The sequence below is a fragment of the Vespa mandarinia genome, chromosome 3 (assembly GCF_050613455.1).
Source record: "Vespa mandarinia isolate Hongniang chromosome 3, ASM5061345v1, whole genome shotgun sequence".
In the NCBI taxonomy this organism is placed as follows: Eukaryota; Metazoa; Arthropoda; class Insecta; order Hymenoptera; family Vespidae; genus Vespa; species Vespa mandarinia.
The window spans coordinates 1,887,604-1,906,615 of NC_140812.1; the positions used below are offsets into that span (position 1 = coordinate 1,887,604).

General features: G+C 30.4%; 2 protein-coding genes across 6 annotated transcripts; both read left to right on the forward strand.

Annotated features, from left to right (window-relative positions):
* Positions 1-233: 233 nt before the first annotated feature.
* On the forward strand, positions 234-5,523 carry LOC118446918 (cytochrome P450 6B5). The gene is made up of 5 exons (XM_035878126.2): positions 234-1,896; positions 2,145-2,721; positions 3,873-4,094; positions 4,216-4,467; positions 5,064-5,523. The coding sequence occupies exons 1-5, from the start codon at positions 1,546-1,548 to the stop codon at positions 5,240-5,242; spliced, it is 1,581 nt and encodes a 526-aa protein (XP_035734019.1). The 5' UTR covers positions 234-1,545; the 3' UTR covers positions 5,243-5,523.
* Positions 5,524-6,386: 863 nt separating this feature from the next.
* Pi3K68D (phosphatidylinositol-4-phosphate 3-kinase catalytic subunit Pi3K68D) lies at positions 6,387-18,120 on the forward strand. Of its 5 annotated transcripts, none has more exons than XM_035878123.2 (25): positions 6,387-6,980; positions 7,526-7,770; positions 7,838-8,050; positions 8,132-8,369; positions 8,815-9,076; positions 9,169-9,389; positions 9,462-9,567; positions 9,635-9,796; positions 9,881-10,110; positions 10,189-10,288; positions 10,373-10,792; positions 10,879-11,080; positions 11,166-11,339; positions 11,442-11,702; positions 11,773-11,961; positions 12,146-12,371; positions 13,390-13,536; positions 13,610-13,858; positions 13,934-14,370; positions 14,434-14,590; positions 15,213-15,448; positions 15,549-15,749; positions 16,406-16,602; positions 16,724-16,971; positions 17,086-18,120. In XM_035878123.2, exons 2-25 carry the CDS (start codon positions 7,526-7,528, stop codon positions 17,257-17,259), a joined length of 5,295 nt encoding a protein of 1,764 aa, XP_035734016.1. In that variant the 5' UTR covers positions 6,387-6,980; the 3' UTR covers positions 17,260-18,120. The 5 variants fall into 5 exon arrangements, with proteins under 5 accessions (XP_035734016.1, XP_035734012.1, XP_035734014.1 ...); XM_035878119.2 differs by having other exon boundaries at positions 6,388-6,980; positions 9,459-9,567; XM_035878121.2 differs by lacking the exon at positions 6,387-6,980 and adding an exon at positions 7,114-7,136 and having other exon boundaries at positions 9,459-9,567.
* The last annotated feature ends 892 nt before the right edge of the window (positions 18,121-19,012 follow it).

Genomic DNA, 19,012 nt, shown 5'->3' on the forward strand with positions numbered 1-19,012 from the left:
TTCAGATCTTCTCACGTATAAGAACGAAAACGGAAGAAGAAATAGTGGCGTCTATTTAAGTATGTTGACCGAATATGCTATTGGTTGATTAGATGAAAAAAAAAAAAAAGAGAAGAAGAACGAATAAGAGAGAGAGAGAGATAGAGAGAGTGAGAGAGAATAAGAGGGGAGAAAGAATTCAAAAGACTTCGTCAGAGATAAGCGAATGAGGTGATGGTTTCGTAGTCGCGTTGTTGGCCACGCATAGGCTCAGAAAGAGTACGTCAAGAGGCTTCGTTGCTCTCTTCTGCAGACACACAAGGTCTCTATAAATGCGTGCGCGTTCGTTCATGACTACCAGTCGACACCGGTGGGAGGTCAGTCTCTTTCGCGGCGAGGCGCACGCGTCAAACGTATAACGCAACAACGTTTCTCTTCATCCTTTTCTAATCTCATACTCCGTTCTTCCTTCTCCGATTCTCTTTAGCTCCCTCTTCTTCGTTATCACTTCACTTGACAATGACGAAGATTCATCGTAACGCGGTGCATCATCAAAGTGCATAAACGACGTGGATGAAGTTGTTTACGCGCGTAATAATTCAATCGTGAATACTAGAAATTGCATCGTTCGATTGATCGAATGGATCGTTCGATCCTAGAAGAAAAGTGAAAGTTCATTGATTTTCATTCGATATCGAGATAATTATGAAATAGATAATAATTGAAGGAAAGGGGAAAAAATATCAAAAGAAGTTAATGAACGTAGATGAAAAAGGATAGAAGAGAGATGTATCTAGGTCGCACATATTCTACACGATCTAACATGAAAGTTTTCATCGATCATTCACTTTAGAAGGTTCTTCATATATATCGTGGAAAAGGAGTTAGTTATATATCTTACTGTTTGTAAAATCTTTTTCTTAAATATGAGCAATAGACACGCAAAGGATGTAATCAAAACGATGAAAGAGCTCTGATCAATTCTCGTTCATTCGTATGTGATAAGAACGATACGAATTGATTAAACGCGAGAAGTATATTTTACTCTTTCTTACAAAGAGAATCGTATATCGATAAACTTTTCTTTTGTCTCTTTTGTAAATGTTTATACGCGTTTATACATCGTATACGTCTATTCTATCGATATTTAAGATAACTCGTAATTTAAACCACAGTATCATGTGCGGTCGGATCGATTATAAACGTTTCTATGAGAAGAGTGTCAGATCAATATATCATCACTCATTAAAAGTGAATGTACGCAAGTAAGCGCGTGGCTCTCAACGACAAACGAGTCAACGACTTACCCACCGGCCACTTCGTAAAATTTTTTTCCACCAATCCAAATACGTTTGCATATTCGTATGTTGTTGGAATGCAAAAAGTGCAATCGAGCATTCTTATTCTATTAAACGAGATTACGTAGACAACGAACTTTCATAACGAATCGAAAAAAAGTTTTACGAAACACACACACACACACACATACATATATATATATATATATATTGTTTTGCAAGTAAATAAAAACGTTTAATCGACATCAAAGAAACAAAGATAGTAAAGATGTTGGAGCTATTAAAACAACTTTTAGATCCTTTCCTTTTAACTGGCCTATTTTTCGGCATTTTGTACTTTTATTTTACGGCGACTTTTAATTATTGGGAAAACCTTTGTGTACCATTCAAGAAACCAACCGTTTTGGTCGGTAATTTTGGATCCTTGTTATTATTTCGAAAATCTCAGCCAGAAGGAGTGAAGGAAATGTACGAGTGGTTCAAGAACGAAAGATTCTTTGGGGTTTTTCGTGTTAGATCACCGATTTTAATACTAAGGGATCCTGATCTTGTCAAGAGCATTTGCGTTAAGGATTTCGTTTGTTTTGGAAACCGTGGCATACCAACTAATAATTCCCAGGTAATAGAAACTTTATGGTTTTAAGCCGGCAATAAAATACGTATTAAGATTTATCAATATAAATTTTTATTATCATTTTCACATTTTATAGCTTTCACTAATGATAATAAATTACCATTGTATTTCATTTCGTACATGAAATGGTGGACGTTTTGACGTATAAAAAAAAAAGAAAAAAGAAAGGAAAAAAAGAACGACATCAAATTAAAAGTAAATATTTCAAAAAATATAAAAATAAATATTTCCAGGATCCATTGTCAGGACATCTTTTCAATTTGGAAGGAAGAAAGTGGAAGGGTCTGAGGTCTAAGTTAACGCCAACTTTTTCCTCGGGCAAACTAAAACGAATGTTTTATTTATTAGCCGAGTGTTCCGAAGAATTTCGAAAACTCATCAATAAAGCTTCCGAAGGAAAAACAGCTGTGGAGGTTCGTGAGCTAGCAGCAAAATTTACGATCGACGTCATTGGTAGTTGTGCTTTCGGCATACAAATAAATGCTTTGACCGATGAAGACTCCGAATTCCATAGGGCTGCAAAGAAACTCTCAAGGCCAAGTTACAAAGCGACGTTGTGGAGGATGCTTCGTACAGCCATGCCTAAGATCTATAAGTTTCTAGGCGTTCAGGTCATCGATCCTGAGGTTACTATGTTTTTCAAGAACGTCGTGTCGCAGATGATCAAGCAACGAGAGAGCTGCGACCAAAGGAGACACGATTTTATGGATCTTTTAGTGGAACTGAAGAACAAAGGAAGCTTGGAAAACGACATAGGATCGATATCGCAAGCATTGAACGAAGAGGACGTTCAAGCCGCAAAGGAAATTGGTAAAAGCAATGACCATAAAAGAATTTAATGTTATTATTTTGTTTGAACAATCGTAACGACGTGCTCTATATGATATCCGTTATTTCGCATTTTATTTACAGAGAACAATAATTTTAATGGCTTTGAACATTATAGCTGTTCATTATTAACTATAGAATTGTGTCATTGATAGCTTATAAAAAACGATTGAAAGGCGTGAAATCGTTTATTGTAGTTCGTTCTCGAGAAAAAAAAACCAATTGAGATTATAACAGGCATATAATATTATAATCACAATCGTTGAAGCAATCAAGGAACGAGAGAAATTTGAATATTTTCGATTAAATTGTTATGGTTCATTGACGATAAACATTTCTCTGTTCATTATTACTCTTTATTACTTTTAGCAACGTGTTAAATACTCTTCTCTCGGCTTAATACTAACTAATTTAATCGAGTCACGAACCAGTGCTCTTTCCTTGTAAATATTTATCACGTTCTTCGAATTCCATTGGATATTAAACATATATTGTCGAATAAATTGCACAAGAATATTCCATGTCTATAAATGACTTTGCTATTTTTATAAAGATACGTTCGATAATAAAGGAAATATACCAAAGGAGTTCGTAGTTCTGTGCTGCGCGTTCCATCGAAAGAAAGAAAGAAAAAAAAAAAAAAAAAAAGAAAAAAAACATAAGGCCTCAAAACGACTAGAAAAATGCGGTTCTTCTAGAAGGGGGCGGACCGAGATTGGACGCGTCGTGTATCATGCCGTGTAAGGAGTATTACGAAGCTCTTTTCGTAGTGTTTTATTCATACCGAACGTTTGATAAGAAGTCGACCTTAGGTTATGTAAATTACTCTCTTACAATTTCCGTCGAAGAAATGCTGTTAAAATAAGCGCCAGTAAAATAATCCGTCCTATAATTTTATTTGTTTTCTATCGCGTCGCAGACGTATCGCACTATGTAAAAAGAAAAGGAAAAAAAAAAAAAAAAGAAAAGAATATGAGAGAACTCGGACCATATTTGGTAAATACATAACAACGATAAAACCTCGTTTTCTCTAAGCTGATCAAGCGTTTCTCGGTGTAAGTTATGAAAAATCAGCGGATTTTTCACGTCGAAACGAAGTTATCATGACCTACTTTCAAACGTATCATTTCCAGAGCTCGATGAAAATTCCATCGCGGCCCAGGCCTTCGTTTTCTTCGCGGCCGGTTACGAAACTTCGTCCAACACAATAGCGTTCTGTCTGCACGAATTGGCATTAAATGAAGAAATTCAGGAGAAGACTAGGCGAGATATCAACGACTCCATAACGAAACGAGATGGGAAATTAACTTACGATGCCGTTCAGGATATGAAATATCTCGACTTGGTGATATTAGGTGAGTTCATTAGCTTTGTTCGAGCTTAAAAAAAAAAAAAAAAAAAAAAAGGAAAAAAAAGAAAGAAGTATTTACTTCCTGTTTTTTTCTTTTTTTCTTTTTACTAATTTTTTCCCTACAGAAACTCTCAGAAAATATCCACCAGCTCCGTTACTCTCTCGAAGATGCGAATACAAATATCAAATACCTGGAAGCAACGTCGAACTACCAGCTGGAATGCGAGTTGTCATACCAATTTACGGTCTCCATCATGATCCGGATCATTATCCAGATCCTGAGGCATTTAATCCTGACAGATTTATGGATGATAACAAACGAACGAGACATCCATATACTTATCTTCCTTTTGGAGAAGGGCCACGCGCTTGTATAGGTGCTCTTAAAATATAATTACTTTTTTTCGGATAATAAAAGAAAATGTAATGAGGATATAAATTTTCGTTACGGAGATTATATTTACGAGGGTATTAATTATTCTTTGTTATGGTTAGTTCAATGGTTTTATTGTATTTATCGGTTGCCGTGTAAAACACAAAGTAATTGCTATTTGATGAATATTTCGTTGGTATGAAAAAATGCTATCGTTAATCCAATTATATCCTTGGAATTTTGCATACCACAAGATTCTTAATCGAAACTTACGTCATCGATATTTACACTGCCACAAAGCCCGTACGAAGATAAGGCTTATCATTGTTTTTATAGTAGTAATTATTAAAACAAGCGGCTCTAGAGTTATTAGAGTGATCCGATAGTATATTTTTTTCTCTCGATAATTTCATAATAACCTTATTTTCGTCGATAACATATTTATCATCTTCAATAGGTAAATAATCGTATAAATATATCCTGGAATAATATTTATTATGATAATATATTATTACGTTTCGTAATATGATAGATTTACGATGCATGTTGACGTACTCATATTTAACTATATTACTATTTTTATTTCTTTTTATTTCTCAGGAATCCGATTCGCACTGCTGCAAATTAAAATTGGAATAATTTCCTTCTTGAGAAGTCATGCGGTTCAGGTTTCCAATAAAACGGTTCATCCTATTAAATTCAGCAGGCGAAGCCTTGTTACGACGAGCGAAGATGGATTTTGGCTTAATATTATTACTTCAGAATCTGACAATTCTTAAAATATTTTCAATCATTAGAATTTAATGTACTTAACGTTCTTTGTTTTTTTCTTTTTTTTTTTTTATTTATTTATCATTTTCTTTTTTTTTTTTTTTTTTTTTTTTGTTTTTTATAAAGATCATCGCACTTTGCTAAATTTCTAAGTCATTCTCCATATAGAAATAGACTGATATACTTGAAATTTTACTTGGTATTATTAAAATTAAAAATATAATTGATAAAGATCTTTAAATAGAATAGATAAGAAAATACACGTTCTTTTATTTTTATACGTTTTCTATTTTTTTTTTTTTTTTTTTTGCAATAATAACGGCTTTGATCATTTTACAAAAGTCAAGTCCTTTCGAAAGATTTTCTATGCAATTGCAATTACTGTATTACCCCATTATTTATCATACATCTCTATTAATTAAATAAAAAGTAATAATAAATTATATAAGTGTTCATTTTTCTTTTTTTCTTTTTGTTTCCTTTATCACAAAAAATACATTGAAATTGAATGAATGAATGTATATCCATAATGAAACAATCTTAATTATAGAAAATAATTTATTTCATAAACCAATTGATACGATGATCAATTCAATGAAAATATTCTCGTGAGAGAAACAGAAATAAATTCATTAACAAGCTCTCATTCGTAAGTTGTCTATAAAATAAAGATATATAAAGGAAAAAAAAATTAGAAACATGAATGATCTAATAAAATTAAGCGTACAAGATAAGTTGAAAACAAATAAGATCGTGAATTGAGGTAATCTTTCAAAAAAAAAAAAAAAAAAAAAAAAAAAAAGAACACAAGTTACATTTACGTTTTAAATCCTCTTTTTTTCTCCCCCTTTACGTGAAAGACAAGGAAAACAAAAAAATAAATAAAATCATAGAAATTCTTTTTAGGTGGATTTTTAATTCGTAAAAGTTTGTCAAAGTTCAATCGATACGCTTATGCGAATAATGATCTCTAATATCGAACGGAAAGGAAAGATGAGTATGTGAAAGGAACAAAAAAAGGGTGATAATAGGAGAAAGAGATAGAGATCGATAGAGAGACAGAGAGAGAGAGAAAAGGGTGAAAGAGAGAGAAAGAGAGACAGAGAGAGAGAGAGAGAGAGAGAGAGAGAGAAATGAATCTAAAGAGTGAGAGAAGCAATGAGATCCAGCAGCTGATCGCTCAACGCTCCGGAAACTATTACGTTCGCGCGTCATGGAGTCGCTTTGAGACTCTTTCAATTACAAAGCCGCACATCCGATCGAGTTTTATTAAAGCGTCGGCGTGTCGGCGGCCGCTACCAGTCGCCACCAACGCACGATGTACAAGTACGGTAACGTGATGATAGTGTTGGTTATGCGGCGTTTACACGCATTTCTCCTATCGTCGTCGTCGTCGTCGTCGTCGTCGTCGACTTCCTCATCATTATCCTTACCTTCTACAACAAACTTCAAGTAGGTACATTCTTTTCCTTCGTCGTGAAAGAAGAAGGAGAAAAGAAAAGACAGGAAAGTCGTAAAAGGCGACGTGAACGTATAGCGCCCGACGAAACGCGACAACGACATCGTGGAAGACGTGAGAGTTTATAGAGGGGAAGAGGAAGAAAGAAATATACGAGATGTCACGTCCCCGATCATAACGGTGTTTCAACCTTCGAATATATATTTTCTTTGCCCGTTTTTAAAAAGCTATTACGTTCTTTTCGTCCTAACATCTGTCAATAAAACTGCAATAAAAATAATGCCACGGTGAGCAATCAATGAAATATCTTTGTATCTAACAATCATTTAGACGCACTCTTTCTAATTCTTTTACGTCTCTTCCTTTTGCGGGAGAGCATTAGTCCGGAACACGATAAGGACATTTAAACGCACTAATACTGATACTTCTTTGGAAGTGTATCGGTGAGCACATCGACTTTATCACAACCAGCATTCCATCCACTAACGTAAACATTATTCTCTTTCTTCGTTTTTATAAGGTTATCTTTTCTTTGAATTATAACTTCTAGATATAGTATAATATAGAAAGCAGGTTTGTTTACTATATTAATTCTTTGATAACATTGTAAACGATAATAATCGAATAATCTATTTTCATATAAAATTATTATTATTTAATATAAAATGAATATCATTTTGATTTTATTTATAGGTTATACCTTAAATTTTCTTTATTAACTGTTCATAATTCTAAACGTTGCTTCATCATGTTATTTATATTAAACTTTATAAACTTATTATCATGAATTTTATTTGTCATTGTTTTTAATAATTTCATATCTTATTTATAGATGTCAAACTGCAATAGAAATATACACACGCAGGGATCTTCGGTGATAGACTATGAACGTCAATTTCAAGAAGATTTGGAACGTGCTCAAGCATTAAGCTTAGAGAGTTTAGCTTTAGAAAAATTTAAGTTACAAAAGCAACGCTTAGAATATAATAATATACAGCAATCATATCGATCACAAAATAATTCACATGATAGAAGTAGTGGCTCAACAACGACAGATGGTGCTTTGCAAGGTGATAAGTAAGTAGCATTTTTTACTTTGGACATAGTATAATATTTAAAATTAATTAATTATGGTTATTAATAGATTACAATTTAGAAGTCGTCCACGTCCTGGATCTTTTAATAAAAATCAATCGAAAAATGCTGCGCTATTGGCTCCACCACCATCAATTCCATGTAGGAGAAATTCAACAACCGCTACATCCAGCCAGGAAACATCTATTGATTTAATTAATTTTACAAGCCCTATCAAGCAGGATAGTTTATCAGAATATTGTACGCCACCTCCACCACCTCCGTAAGATGCAGCATATTTGTTTTGAAATTTACAGATGTTATTAAAATGATCTATGATTATGTAATATATTTATATAAATAGGAAAACGCCAATAGAACCAAAGTGGGAAACTCATCCTGCCTTATTAAAAAAGCAAGCAAGGATTTCAAGAAGTAATAGTTCTGTAGGATCTTATCAATCTCGAGATTTTAGATATCATTCACTTTCGCCTGGGCCTAGATCTTCTACTGCACCTTGTACACCTGGAACACCAGGAATTAGTCCTATTCTGTCAAGGGCCAGTAGTAGCAATAGCAATGTACCTGATATAACACCACAGGCAAGTAATATGTTTTCATATTTTTCTTAATCTATTTATATAAATCTGTGTGTGTGTGTGTGTGTGTGTGTGTGTGTGTGTGTATGTTTATATGTATACTATTTATATTACATATATCCGTATATATTTTGGTAGCTTCTTAGTAGAATAGTAAATATTTAATATATTATTTTTATTACAGCCTGCATGGAATTTCTTTGCTTTTAAAAATTATTTATCTCCACAGGTACATCCATTTGTATGTTAAAAGGTTGAATTGTTAAATTATGTATATACATAATTATTATACATAATATTGAATATTAAAAATTAGTTGTATTTGAATTATAAGTATTTAATAAGTGATATACTGAATTATGGGAATAAAAATAGATGAAAGAAAATTGGAATAATTAGGTATTATTATTACATATGTATACATAATGAAATATATTGTTTATTTCAGATTCCTCCCTTGCCTTTGAATTACAGACCTGGCATTTCAGCACCAGCTGCCTGTAATATGTTAGTACCTACATTTTGTGCAGATGAACAGTTAAATGTATTGAAAGTGATAGAAAAAAAACCAAATAGTAATCTTATAGATTTGAATACTTGTGAAGAAATAGAGGATAAAACAAATGTTAGAGTCAGTGTATTAGAAGCATTTGATCCTTTACTTGTTAAGACTGATGACAACAGTGAATACACAAAGGATATTAAGGATGGTACGCTATTAATTTTATATTGGTTAAAATTCATTTCTTTATATTAATGTGTTATTTAAATATATATATATATATATTCTTTTTTTGTTTAGATATTCAATCTCAAATTAGTGGATCTGTATATGATCCTTTTGATCCTTTTGACTACATGTATAGCACAAATGAGAGTGTAAATTCAGATCCAGTATATGTAGCAGTAGAAAAGTCAGGCAAATCTCAAGCTGTTTCTCCAGCTGCACCTCCACCACTGCCACCAAGAAATTCATCTGCATGGAATACTATTGAAAGAAGGAGAACATCCTTGGACCGCCGTGTAAGTTATATATATATATATATGATTGTTATATTTTTAATTTTGATATTGTTGCAATATCTTTTGCAGCAGAAAAAACAATCTCGTTTATATGAAAACGTAACGGTAATAAAAACTAGACCATCCAGTAATGATGGTGATCTAAGTGCTTTTCATCAAATGGTTAAATCGGTGCGAGGTTCGTAAGAAGAAGAACGATTTTCCATTCTATGTTAATCATAAATTAATTAATTTAATTTATATAGGAGAATATCCATTTAACAACCCTAGTACAAATATTGGTCACGTAATAAGTCCAACAATGGAAAATTTATATCCTGAAGGCACAAGTATAAAATTAGTTGTGCATCCACAATTGTCAGATAACGATAAAGATTCTATTCCGTCCATTTCATTTACTTGTAATGGTACGTTCATTTTCGTGATATTTATAAAACGTAAACATTCTTTAAACATTATAATGAAGTTTTAATTGAAATATGTTTTTGCAGTGAATTGTAGCGTTGAACATGTTATTTTAAATGTAGCTTGTTCTTTGGAGGATGAAGATACAGTAAATGTAGAGAAGTATTGTTTAAGAGTTTGGGGCTTAGCAGAATATTTAGCTCCTAATACAACATTAGCACAATATGAATATATTCATCAATGTATTAAATTGGAGAAAGACATTGAATTAGCTATTATGACAAGGGCACAAATCAAAAAATCTATAGCTCGCACAGTAAATACTTTAACTTTTATTAATTAATTTACTAACTAATACTTTTTATACAAACTATAATTTTTACTTTATTTTTAGCTTCAAGATGATAATCAAGATCAATGTCTTAAATTAGAAGATATACTACCTAATGAACCATTACAACCAATTTCTTATGATACATTGCTTATCTTATTAGGTATACTTTAAAACAATTTTAATGAATTGAATTGATATCTAATTATAATAATAATAATTAAAATACTTTCTTTTTATATCGCAGAAACGGTAGAAAAAGAAATGGAGCGTGTAGAAAATACTGCGATGCAATTAGCAAGAACAAATCATGGTTCTGGTCTACTACCTCAACTCAAACCTCAAGGTGTAATTCAAGCTGTAAAGGCAGTTTCTGCTCTGATGGGAAACATTGAAACTTTCGAAATCACAGAAGCAGTAGATAATTTCGTAAATGCTTGCTGTCAATTTTTGCCACAAGTTCATACTACGAACATAGAGTGCAAGAAACCTGAAATTGTACATGAAGATGGAGATTATTCGGTTGTAACGTTAAGAACAAAGTTTCCTGATGTGATTACCTCCCATTGCCATAAAATTCGCGATGCAATTCAAGATCTTGTAGAAACTTATTGTCATGCTTTTAAAGTTGATTTTCAATTGAATAGTAGAGGAGAAAATTCTACAAGTAAAGACAAGTCTTTTATTTTTATAGCTAATTTATATAACAAATTATATATATGTGACTATATTTATTTATTTACAATTTAATAGATAGGCTAGTATCTTCGGAAGTTATAGATACTGTACTTGTACGAGTTGGATCATTACATAGATTACCAGGAAATTGGAAACATGATGATTACATTATTGCAGCTCAAATATTTCATGGTACAAGACCTGTTGGTAATCCTGTTTTATCAGAACCTACAACAGTAAGCTTGAGTTTTTATCCGAGAATTTTATTTAACTCTTGGTAAGTAATGCATTGGGTATTATAATATATTTAACAATTTTTTTTTTTTATAAAATTATTATTGTATTGTTTAATATTAATTTAGGTTGGAATTCCGTGGGACCAGTGTATGTCAAGTTCCAAGAGAAGCTAGGCTAGTATTAGTTCTTTATGGACGTACTTTACAACCAACTGAACATGAATCAAATTCCGTATCAGAAGGTGCTATGAGAAAAGAAGAACTTGGTTGGGCTGCTATACAATTTTTTAACTATGATGGGTAAATAAATATAAAATCTCAAGTGACAATATATATCGTGTGATTTAAATCTATATGTTGCTCTTTGTTATAATTATATATATTTTTTTAATATCGTTTTAGTATTATGAGCCAAGGAAGTTTCTTTTTATCTCTTTGGCCTGCTATCGCGGATAAAAGATTAGGTCCTGCACCAGCACCCGGGACTCATCCTCATAGTGATACACATCCTATTATAGGATTGGAATTACCAGATTATGGAGGAAATGTTTTATTTCCAACAGAATTAAGAGATCACGATGTTGAATCATTGGATTTTAATTCATTGGATCAAAATACGCAGGAATTATTATTGGATATTACGCAGCAAGATACATTTTCAAGGTATTGATATCTGAATATTTAAATTATGAGAATATTAGATTTGATTAAAATTCTATTTTTATAACTTTAGGCCTCCTATAGATGAAAGAGAAATATTGTGGGAGAAAAGACATTATTTACACGACAAACCAGAAGCTTTACCTAAAGTATTATTAGCTGCACATAGTTGGGATTGGGCATGTTTGCCAGATTTGCATGCATCTCTTAGAGTTTGGAGTCCTTTACCACCTGTACAAGCTTTACAATTACTTTTGCCATGGTAAGTTACATTGTTGTATTATTAATTTCTTACATTTCATTGACTTTGCTGTGAGGACAAATTTTTCTTTTTTAAAAGCTTCACTATAAAAATATGTAAGTATCGCTGATCGACAATGTAAAAAAAGAAATAAAAATAAAAACAAAAACGTTCAATGTGCACAAGGGATTAATATTTTCTTTAGTTTTCCAGATATGAAGGTACGAGAAATGGCTGTTGGATGGATCAGAGAATTAAGTAATGATGAGCTCGTAGATTACTTACCACAATTGTTGCAAGCATTGAAACATGAAACATACGAAGCTTCTCCTTTGGCTAAATTTTTATTGGAACGTGCTTTGATATCACCAAGAGTAGCTCATCATATTTATTGGTTACTAACACAAGCATTACCAGGACAAAGTCCCCAGGTACAGGTTGGAATGTCGTCATCATGTATCATTTATTTTCTTCTTAATCCTTTCACTATCACGGAACTGATCACTAAAACATCACTGAATGAAATTCCATTCCACAAGTGTACAATTTGCGTGTCGACAGTCTCGCGTGTATAAGAATTTCTTTGATAATAAGAGAACGTGACAACAGATACGTTCTCTACGCACTCTATATAAATACAAAATATCGATACATTGAGAAATATTTACTATTTCGATAAATGATATATATTGAATAACCTTGGTCGTTTGTAATATGTAAACAGCTCAGTTTCGTGATAAACGACTTTTAGGGTATAGACGTATTAAGATATTAATGTTATTTCATGTGAAATCACGTACTATTATATGATTTCACATGACACTCATAGAATATAGAGGTCTGTGTTGTAATTACATCACGCTGTTCACGATATTACGTTTATTGGCACACCGAATTCACACCATTTAAGAATTTTATTTTATTGTTATGTAAGCTTAATGAAAGAATTATTTATAGAACGATATAATCATCAAATTAAATGGATTAAAAGATGTGACAAAAAAGAGACTTGAGAAAAAGTTTTATATCATTTTCAATTAGGCCATAAAAAAATACAAATTTATTTTTAATCATTCTAAAATATATGATATCTACTTATAGATATTTTTCTTGCAATTCTTTTACTAAATCACTATATTTTCTTAAATATATTTTCTCTTTGGATTTATTATCTATACTCAAGTTGATTTATGTATTTTATTCAAAGAGAAAAATACTACCAAATTTTCTATATCTTTTTTTAAATTGGAAGAATTATTGTTCGAGATATTATTAGCAGAAAACAATGAGTGCGATTTCACGTGACGTGATATTAATATGTTTCTACCTTTGTACTCACTCATGGTAATGAAAGGGTTTAGTTTTTTTTTTTTTCTCATATCTTTCACACTTCGCATAATAATAAAAATCCATTAACGTATTAATTAATATAGTATATTTGTCTTTTAGAATTCTGCAGAAATTGTACCAGAAGACGAAAAAGGTATCAGTTCTGCTAGATATCATAGAAGATTACAATTAATGTTGCGAGCATTGCTAGCAGTTATAGGAGATGCTTTAAGGAATAGTTTTCTTACTCAACAATTATTAGTTAAGGTATGTATCTTTGTTAGATATTTTCTTTTATATAATCATTATTTATTATATAATCTAACATATTATTTCTCAGAATTTAAATGAGGTTGCAGAAAATATTAAAGCCACTAAAGAGTCATTACGAATGGATGCACTCAAAGTTGGTTTACAAAATATACATTGTCAATTAATGGAGGATAATGGTACATGTTTACCGTTGTCTCCTAGTAAACAAGTATATGGAATCAATGTACAAATTTGCTCATATTTTCCATCATTTACACTTCCATTGAAAATTAATTTCATTAGCTGTGATAATGTATTATGTCCTGCAATCTTTAAGGTATTTAATTTATACAATAATATTTTTCTAATATTATCGATTATGAAAAAAATATAATAATTATATATATCACAGGTTGGTGATGATTTGCAGCAAGATATGTTGACTTTACAAATGATGCGCATTATGGATAAATTGTGGTTGAAGGAAGGCCTTGATTTAAAAATGGTAACTTTTGCATGTGTACCGACTGGTCACAAACGTGGAATGATAGAAATGGTAACAAATGCAGAAACACTTAGAAAAATTCAAGTCGAGTTTGGTTTAACGGGATCATTTAAAGATCGACCTATCGCAGAATGGCTAGCAAAGCATAATCCTTCTGAATTAGAATATGAAAGGGCAGTAGAAAATTTTACCGCGTCATGCGCTGGTTATAGCGTTGCTACTTACATTTTAGGAATTTGTGATAGACATAATGATAATATTATGTTAAAAACATCTGGTCATCTATTTCATATAGATTTCGGTAAATTTCTTGGAGATGCTCAAATGTTTGGAAACTTCAAAAGGTATAGATAATAATCGTAGAAATAATGACAATAGTTATTACATGGATTTTATTATTTTGTTAGAGATCGAACACCATTTGTTCTAACTTCTGATATGGCTTATGTAATAAACGGTGGTGACAAGCCGTCAGCCAAATTTCATCATTTTGTAGATTTATGTTGTCAAGCATTTAATGTTGTACGTAAACATGGCAATCTTATCCTACATCTTTTTGGATTAGTAAGTACAGTTAAATTTTATATCGTTATTATTTACAAGATTATTATTTTAAGTAGACGAACGAAAAAGCATATTTGTTTTTAATTTTCATCAATTCATCATATAAACGATGCGTTTCATTTATGATAAACTCTCTCAAGTTTTTTTTACGTGTTATATGCTTTGTTATGAAAACAACTAAACCGCGCAACGGAAAAACTTATCCACAAGTTTTATCAGAAAGCGGCCCGTTATCGTACTAAATTCTGCGCCTGGTACTTAATTAACGTTTATCGTTCGAGTCCTTATAACGTCGCAGTCAGAACAAATTGAACGATTAAATTATAAAAAGCATTGGACAAATTTCTTACGTGTTGAATAGTAGTGTTCGTTTCTATTGTAAAAATGTAAAAAATTGTGATTTCATTAATGGATAAATTCTAATAAAATTTGAATTTTGAAAAAAATATCACACTGTATGCATGTTAATATTAATTATTGATTCACAATGGAAAATTTATTATCGCAAAAGGAATTAAAAATGCAACTTTATAAACAAAATATTATACAACAAAAATTAAGTGATATTGAAATAAAAGAATTGTTAAATAAATCAAAGATGAACGAATATACAACTCCACAGATGACTTCATCTGGGATCTCTGGTGTTACAATGGATGCTGTTAGTTATGTACAAAAAGCATTGCTTCCAGGACAAACTAATCCTGAAGCAGCAGCAACATTTGCACGAATGATAGAGAGTTCATTGAAGAGTTGGTTTACGCAGTTTAATTTCTTTTTACATAACTTAGCACAACTCAGATTTTCTGGAGATCATAACGATGGAACATTATTATCTTTTATTCCACGTACATATACGTAAGTCTGGATTAATTTCTTATAAAAAAATATTCGGAATGTAAATTGGAATGTAATAAATTTGAAAAACAATATTCTTATATTTCTTATTTTTGCTTAGGATGCAACAAGAAGGGCAGTTAACAAGTGTACAAGTACATGGATATCAAAAAAGATATGATCCAGAAAAGTATTACATGTATATTTTACGTATACAAAGAAAAGGTCAAGCAGATCCTACATATCTTTTTCGCTCATATAAAGAATTTTGTGAATTTTATCAAAAATTATGTATACACTTTCCTCTTGCTAAAGTAGCCAGGTAATTAATTATAATATATATATTCTTGTTTATAATTCTTATCCTTTAATTTCTGAATTTGTTTTTGAAATTATTGTAGAACTTGACTCAATGTCAATTTTATTCTGTTCACCTTTTTGCATATGTTGTTTTGGATTATTTGATCCATTCTTTTCTATAAGTTGAATTGAATTTGAATGAGATATTGGACGATAAGTTCCCATATTAGATGTACTGTGGTATTTTTTTTTTATAATCAATTCAGCACGAAATCGTTTTAAACCCATTTTGGTCTTCCTCTTAACCTATGATAATCGATCAATCATTTATATTTAATGCTTAACTTATTTAAGATTCATTCGATAATATTTTCACATATTTATCTATTATCCTTTTTTTTTTTTATTTATTATTTTATTATAAATATGACTTACTTGCGAATATGATTAATTTTGTAGAATCGAGAATTTAATTTAACATACACATTTCTTTTAGATACAGTAAATTACTGTATTGTCTAAAAATTGTTATCTTGTATTCTTTTATATCTTATCAATCGAAATTCTTGGAGATTTTAATAATCGTCCACGGCATCGTGCAAACTTTCTTCTACATTCTTTCTGAATATCGAAGACAATATATTATTTATATATAATTATTTTGTTTAATTTAATTAGCTTACCAAGTGGTATAAGCGTTGGACGATCGAATATAAAGCAGGTAGCGGATAAAAGACGTGCGGACATAGAAAAGTTTCTCTTAAGTTTATTTAAAATGGCTCCAGAAATATCACAAAGCGATTTGGTGTATACATTTTTCCATCCTTTATTACGAGATCAACAAAATGCAGATATTCATTTACGTAAAGTAAAAGGTATATATATATATACATATATAATCATTAATGTCCATGCGTATTCTAATACGTATGTATTATTTGATTTAGAATTTGTAATAATGAATTTAATAAATTTAAATTAATATACTTTTCCCAGTTGGTAATTGGTGGGCAGAGAAAAAAATCAGAGAGAACGTGCAATGTGGACAAATAAAATTATCACTTCATTATACCCGTGGGACTTTATCAGTAATGGTTTATCATGCTAGAGGTTTGCCAAAAGTAGCAAATGGTCAGGAGCCAAATACTTACGTGAAAGTATATCTCAAGCCCGATCCTACAAAAGCCACAAAACGTAAAACTAAAGTTGTTAAAAAGAGTTGTTATCCTTCATTTATGGAAATGGTAAATTACACGTAATAACATTAATTTAAATAATATGCAATTGTTAATGTTTTTTTCTTCTTTTTTTTTTTTTTTTTTTTTTTTTTTTTGTTTTTAAATGTTCTTCTGTTTTAGCTCGAATACCGAATGCCACTTGATGTAATTAAGGAAAGAGCTTTGGAAGCTACAATTTGGAATCACGATACTTTACAAGAAAATGAATTTCTTGGTGGTATTCGATTACCACTCGGTCGATTGATTTTGACAAACGAAATAATCGAATGGTTTTCGTTGGGTAGTGTTCGATAAAAAGGAAAATAGAAAGACTGTGTTAATAATATTAATGCTCATAACTATTAGAATAATAGAAAATGCTATATCTTATATCGCACAAAGAGAAGGCATTGCTTTTAAAAATATTCTGCTATCGTAACTAAGGGATTAAGGATGACTAATGTTTTAATCAAAATATTTATATCGGCGTGGTATAATAGAAGCTCATTTTCGTTTGTCACTATATATTCCAAAATTTTTATTGAAATTAATATGAAGTATAAAACGTGCAGCATATTTCATAAAATTATTCAATTTTTACAAAAATTATTTAAAATTTCATAATTATTGAAATGAATGTTTAAAAACTAGTATTTATAAATGGATTTTATAATTGAATTTGTAAAGATTAGATATATTAAGAAGAAAAGCCCGCTTAGATGTTTAAACTATTATCAAAGGAATGATGGATCTGCATTTATACGATGCTGTTTCAGATGAATTATACACAGATATTTATTTAACATGTTTTTTACTAATCAATAGTTATCCTTCTAATTGTACATAAATATAATTGAATAATGTAATCTACACAGCGAATCATTAAAGGTAATATTTTTACATGGCTGTCATGTGTGTTGAAAGTATACGCATATTCATATTTTTCATTGCTGCAAACATGCACACTCATACACACAAAACCGCATAACATTTTCTGTAGAACATTCAGTTCATATATAAGATAACATATTTTTATTTTCATATTTTAACATTAAAACAAAATTAAGTCATTGACCTATGTCATAAGAGTAAATTAACGATGAGATATAAGTTATATTCGTAAATTTTCTTAATATTATTTTTTCTCTGAGTGAAGGAGGAACAAAATTATGTAAATATGCTATCGAATTTGTGTAATAAATTATCATTTCTTATTACATATATAAAGAAAAAAAAAAAAAAAGAAAAAAGTAATAATACGATTATCTGTAATATGTACGTGACGACGTTTTGGAATGAGCAAATATAAGTTAATAGACTAAACGAAAGATTAAAATACGGCAAGTATATGACTGTCAGATTTAATGATAATCATGTTCCTACAGAGATGTTAGTTCTTCGGTCTAATTGAAAGAATTTATACTATTTCGTATGTTTTCACACGAAAATATTTTTCACATATCATATATTTTAATAAGTGACAATTAATACTTTTAACATGTGTTTAGATTATTGTAAAGTAAGTTATTCAGGTGTCCTAATGAATGTTATTTCAATGATATCAATCGTGTTTTACTGGCATGCTCTCATCATCCTTTAGTTGCAGATTCGCTTAGCATTATCTTCTACTTTCTTATATTCTTATATGTAATTTTCACTTTGTTTAAGTAATATAAATGTGAAATATAAATTTTATATATATATATATATATATATATATATATACACACTATATATATATATATATACACTTATACTAAATAAATACTTTCCTTCTTTCGAAAAGATTAATTTTTATATATTATAAAATATAAATACAAAATGTATTTAAAAAATGTTATTTTCTTTTAGTTTTACTGGTAACATTTCGCAGCTTATATGTTATAAAATAATGAGTAAATAATTATATATTTTATGACATAAAGTAGTATAAAATGCAATCAATTTAATTAACTTTTAACTTTTTTACTTTCGGATAAAAATCTAATGACAAATTCTTTTACTGTTATAAAATAAAATGCCAATAGAATATACTTTATGGAAATGATATTGTAAAAATTATATCATA

What these genes read in the sequence shown, in the direction of transcription:
- LOC118446918 (XM_035878126.2), top strand. Translation starts at nt 1,546, where the DNA reads ATGTTGGAGCTATTAAAACAACTTTTAGATCCTTTCCTTTTAACTGGC. An exon ending in TCAAGCCGCAAAGGAAATTG is followed by an intron (nt 2,722 to 3,872) that starts GTAAAAGCAATG and finishes TATCATTTCCAG; the next exon opens with AGCTCGATGAAAATTCCATC. An exon ending in TCTCGACTTGGTGATATTAG is followed by an intron (nt 4,095 to 4,215) that starts GTGAGTTCATTA and finishes TTTTCCCTACAG; the next exon opens with AAACTCTCAGAAAATATCCA.
- Pi3K68D (XM_035878119.2), top strand. Translation starts at nt 7,526, where the DNA reads ATGTCAAACTGCAATAGAAATATACACACGCAGGGATCTTCGGTGATA. An exon ending in CAATTTTTTAACTATGATGG is followed by an intron (nt 11,340 to 11,441) that starts GTAAATAAATAT and finishes ATATCGTTTTAG; the next exon opens with TATTATGAGCCAAGGAAGTT. An exon ending in CCTCTTGCTAAAGTAGCCAG is followed by an intron (nt 15,750 to 16,405) that starts GTAATTAATTAT and finishes TAATTTAATTAG; the next exon opens with CTTACCAAGTGGTATAAGCG.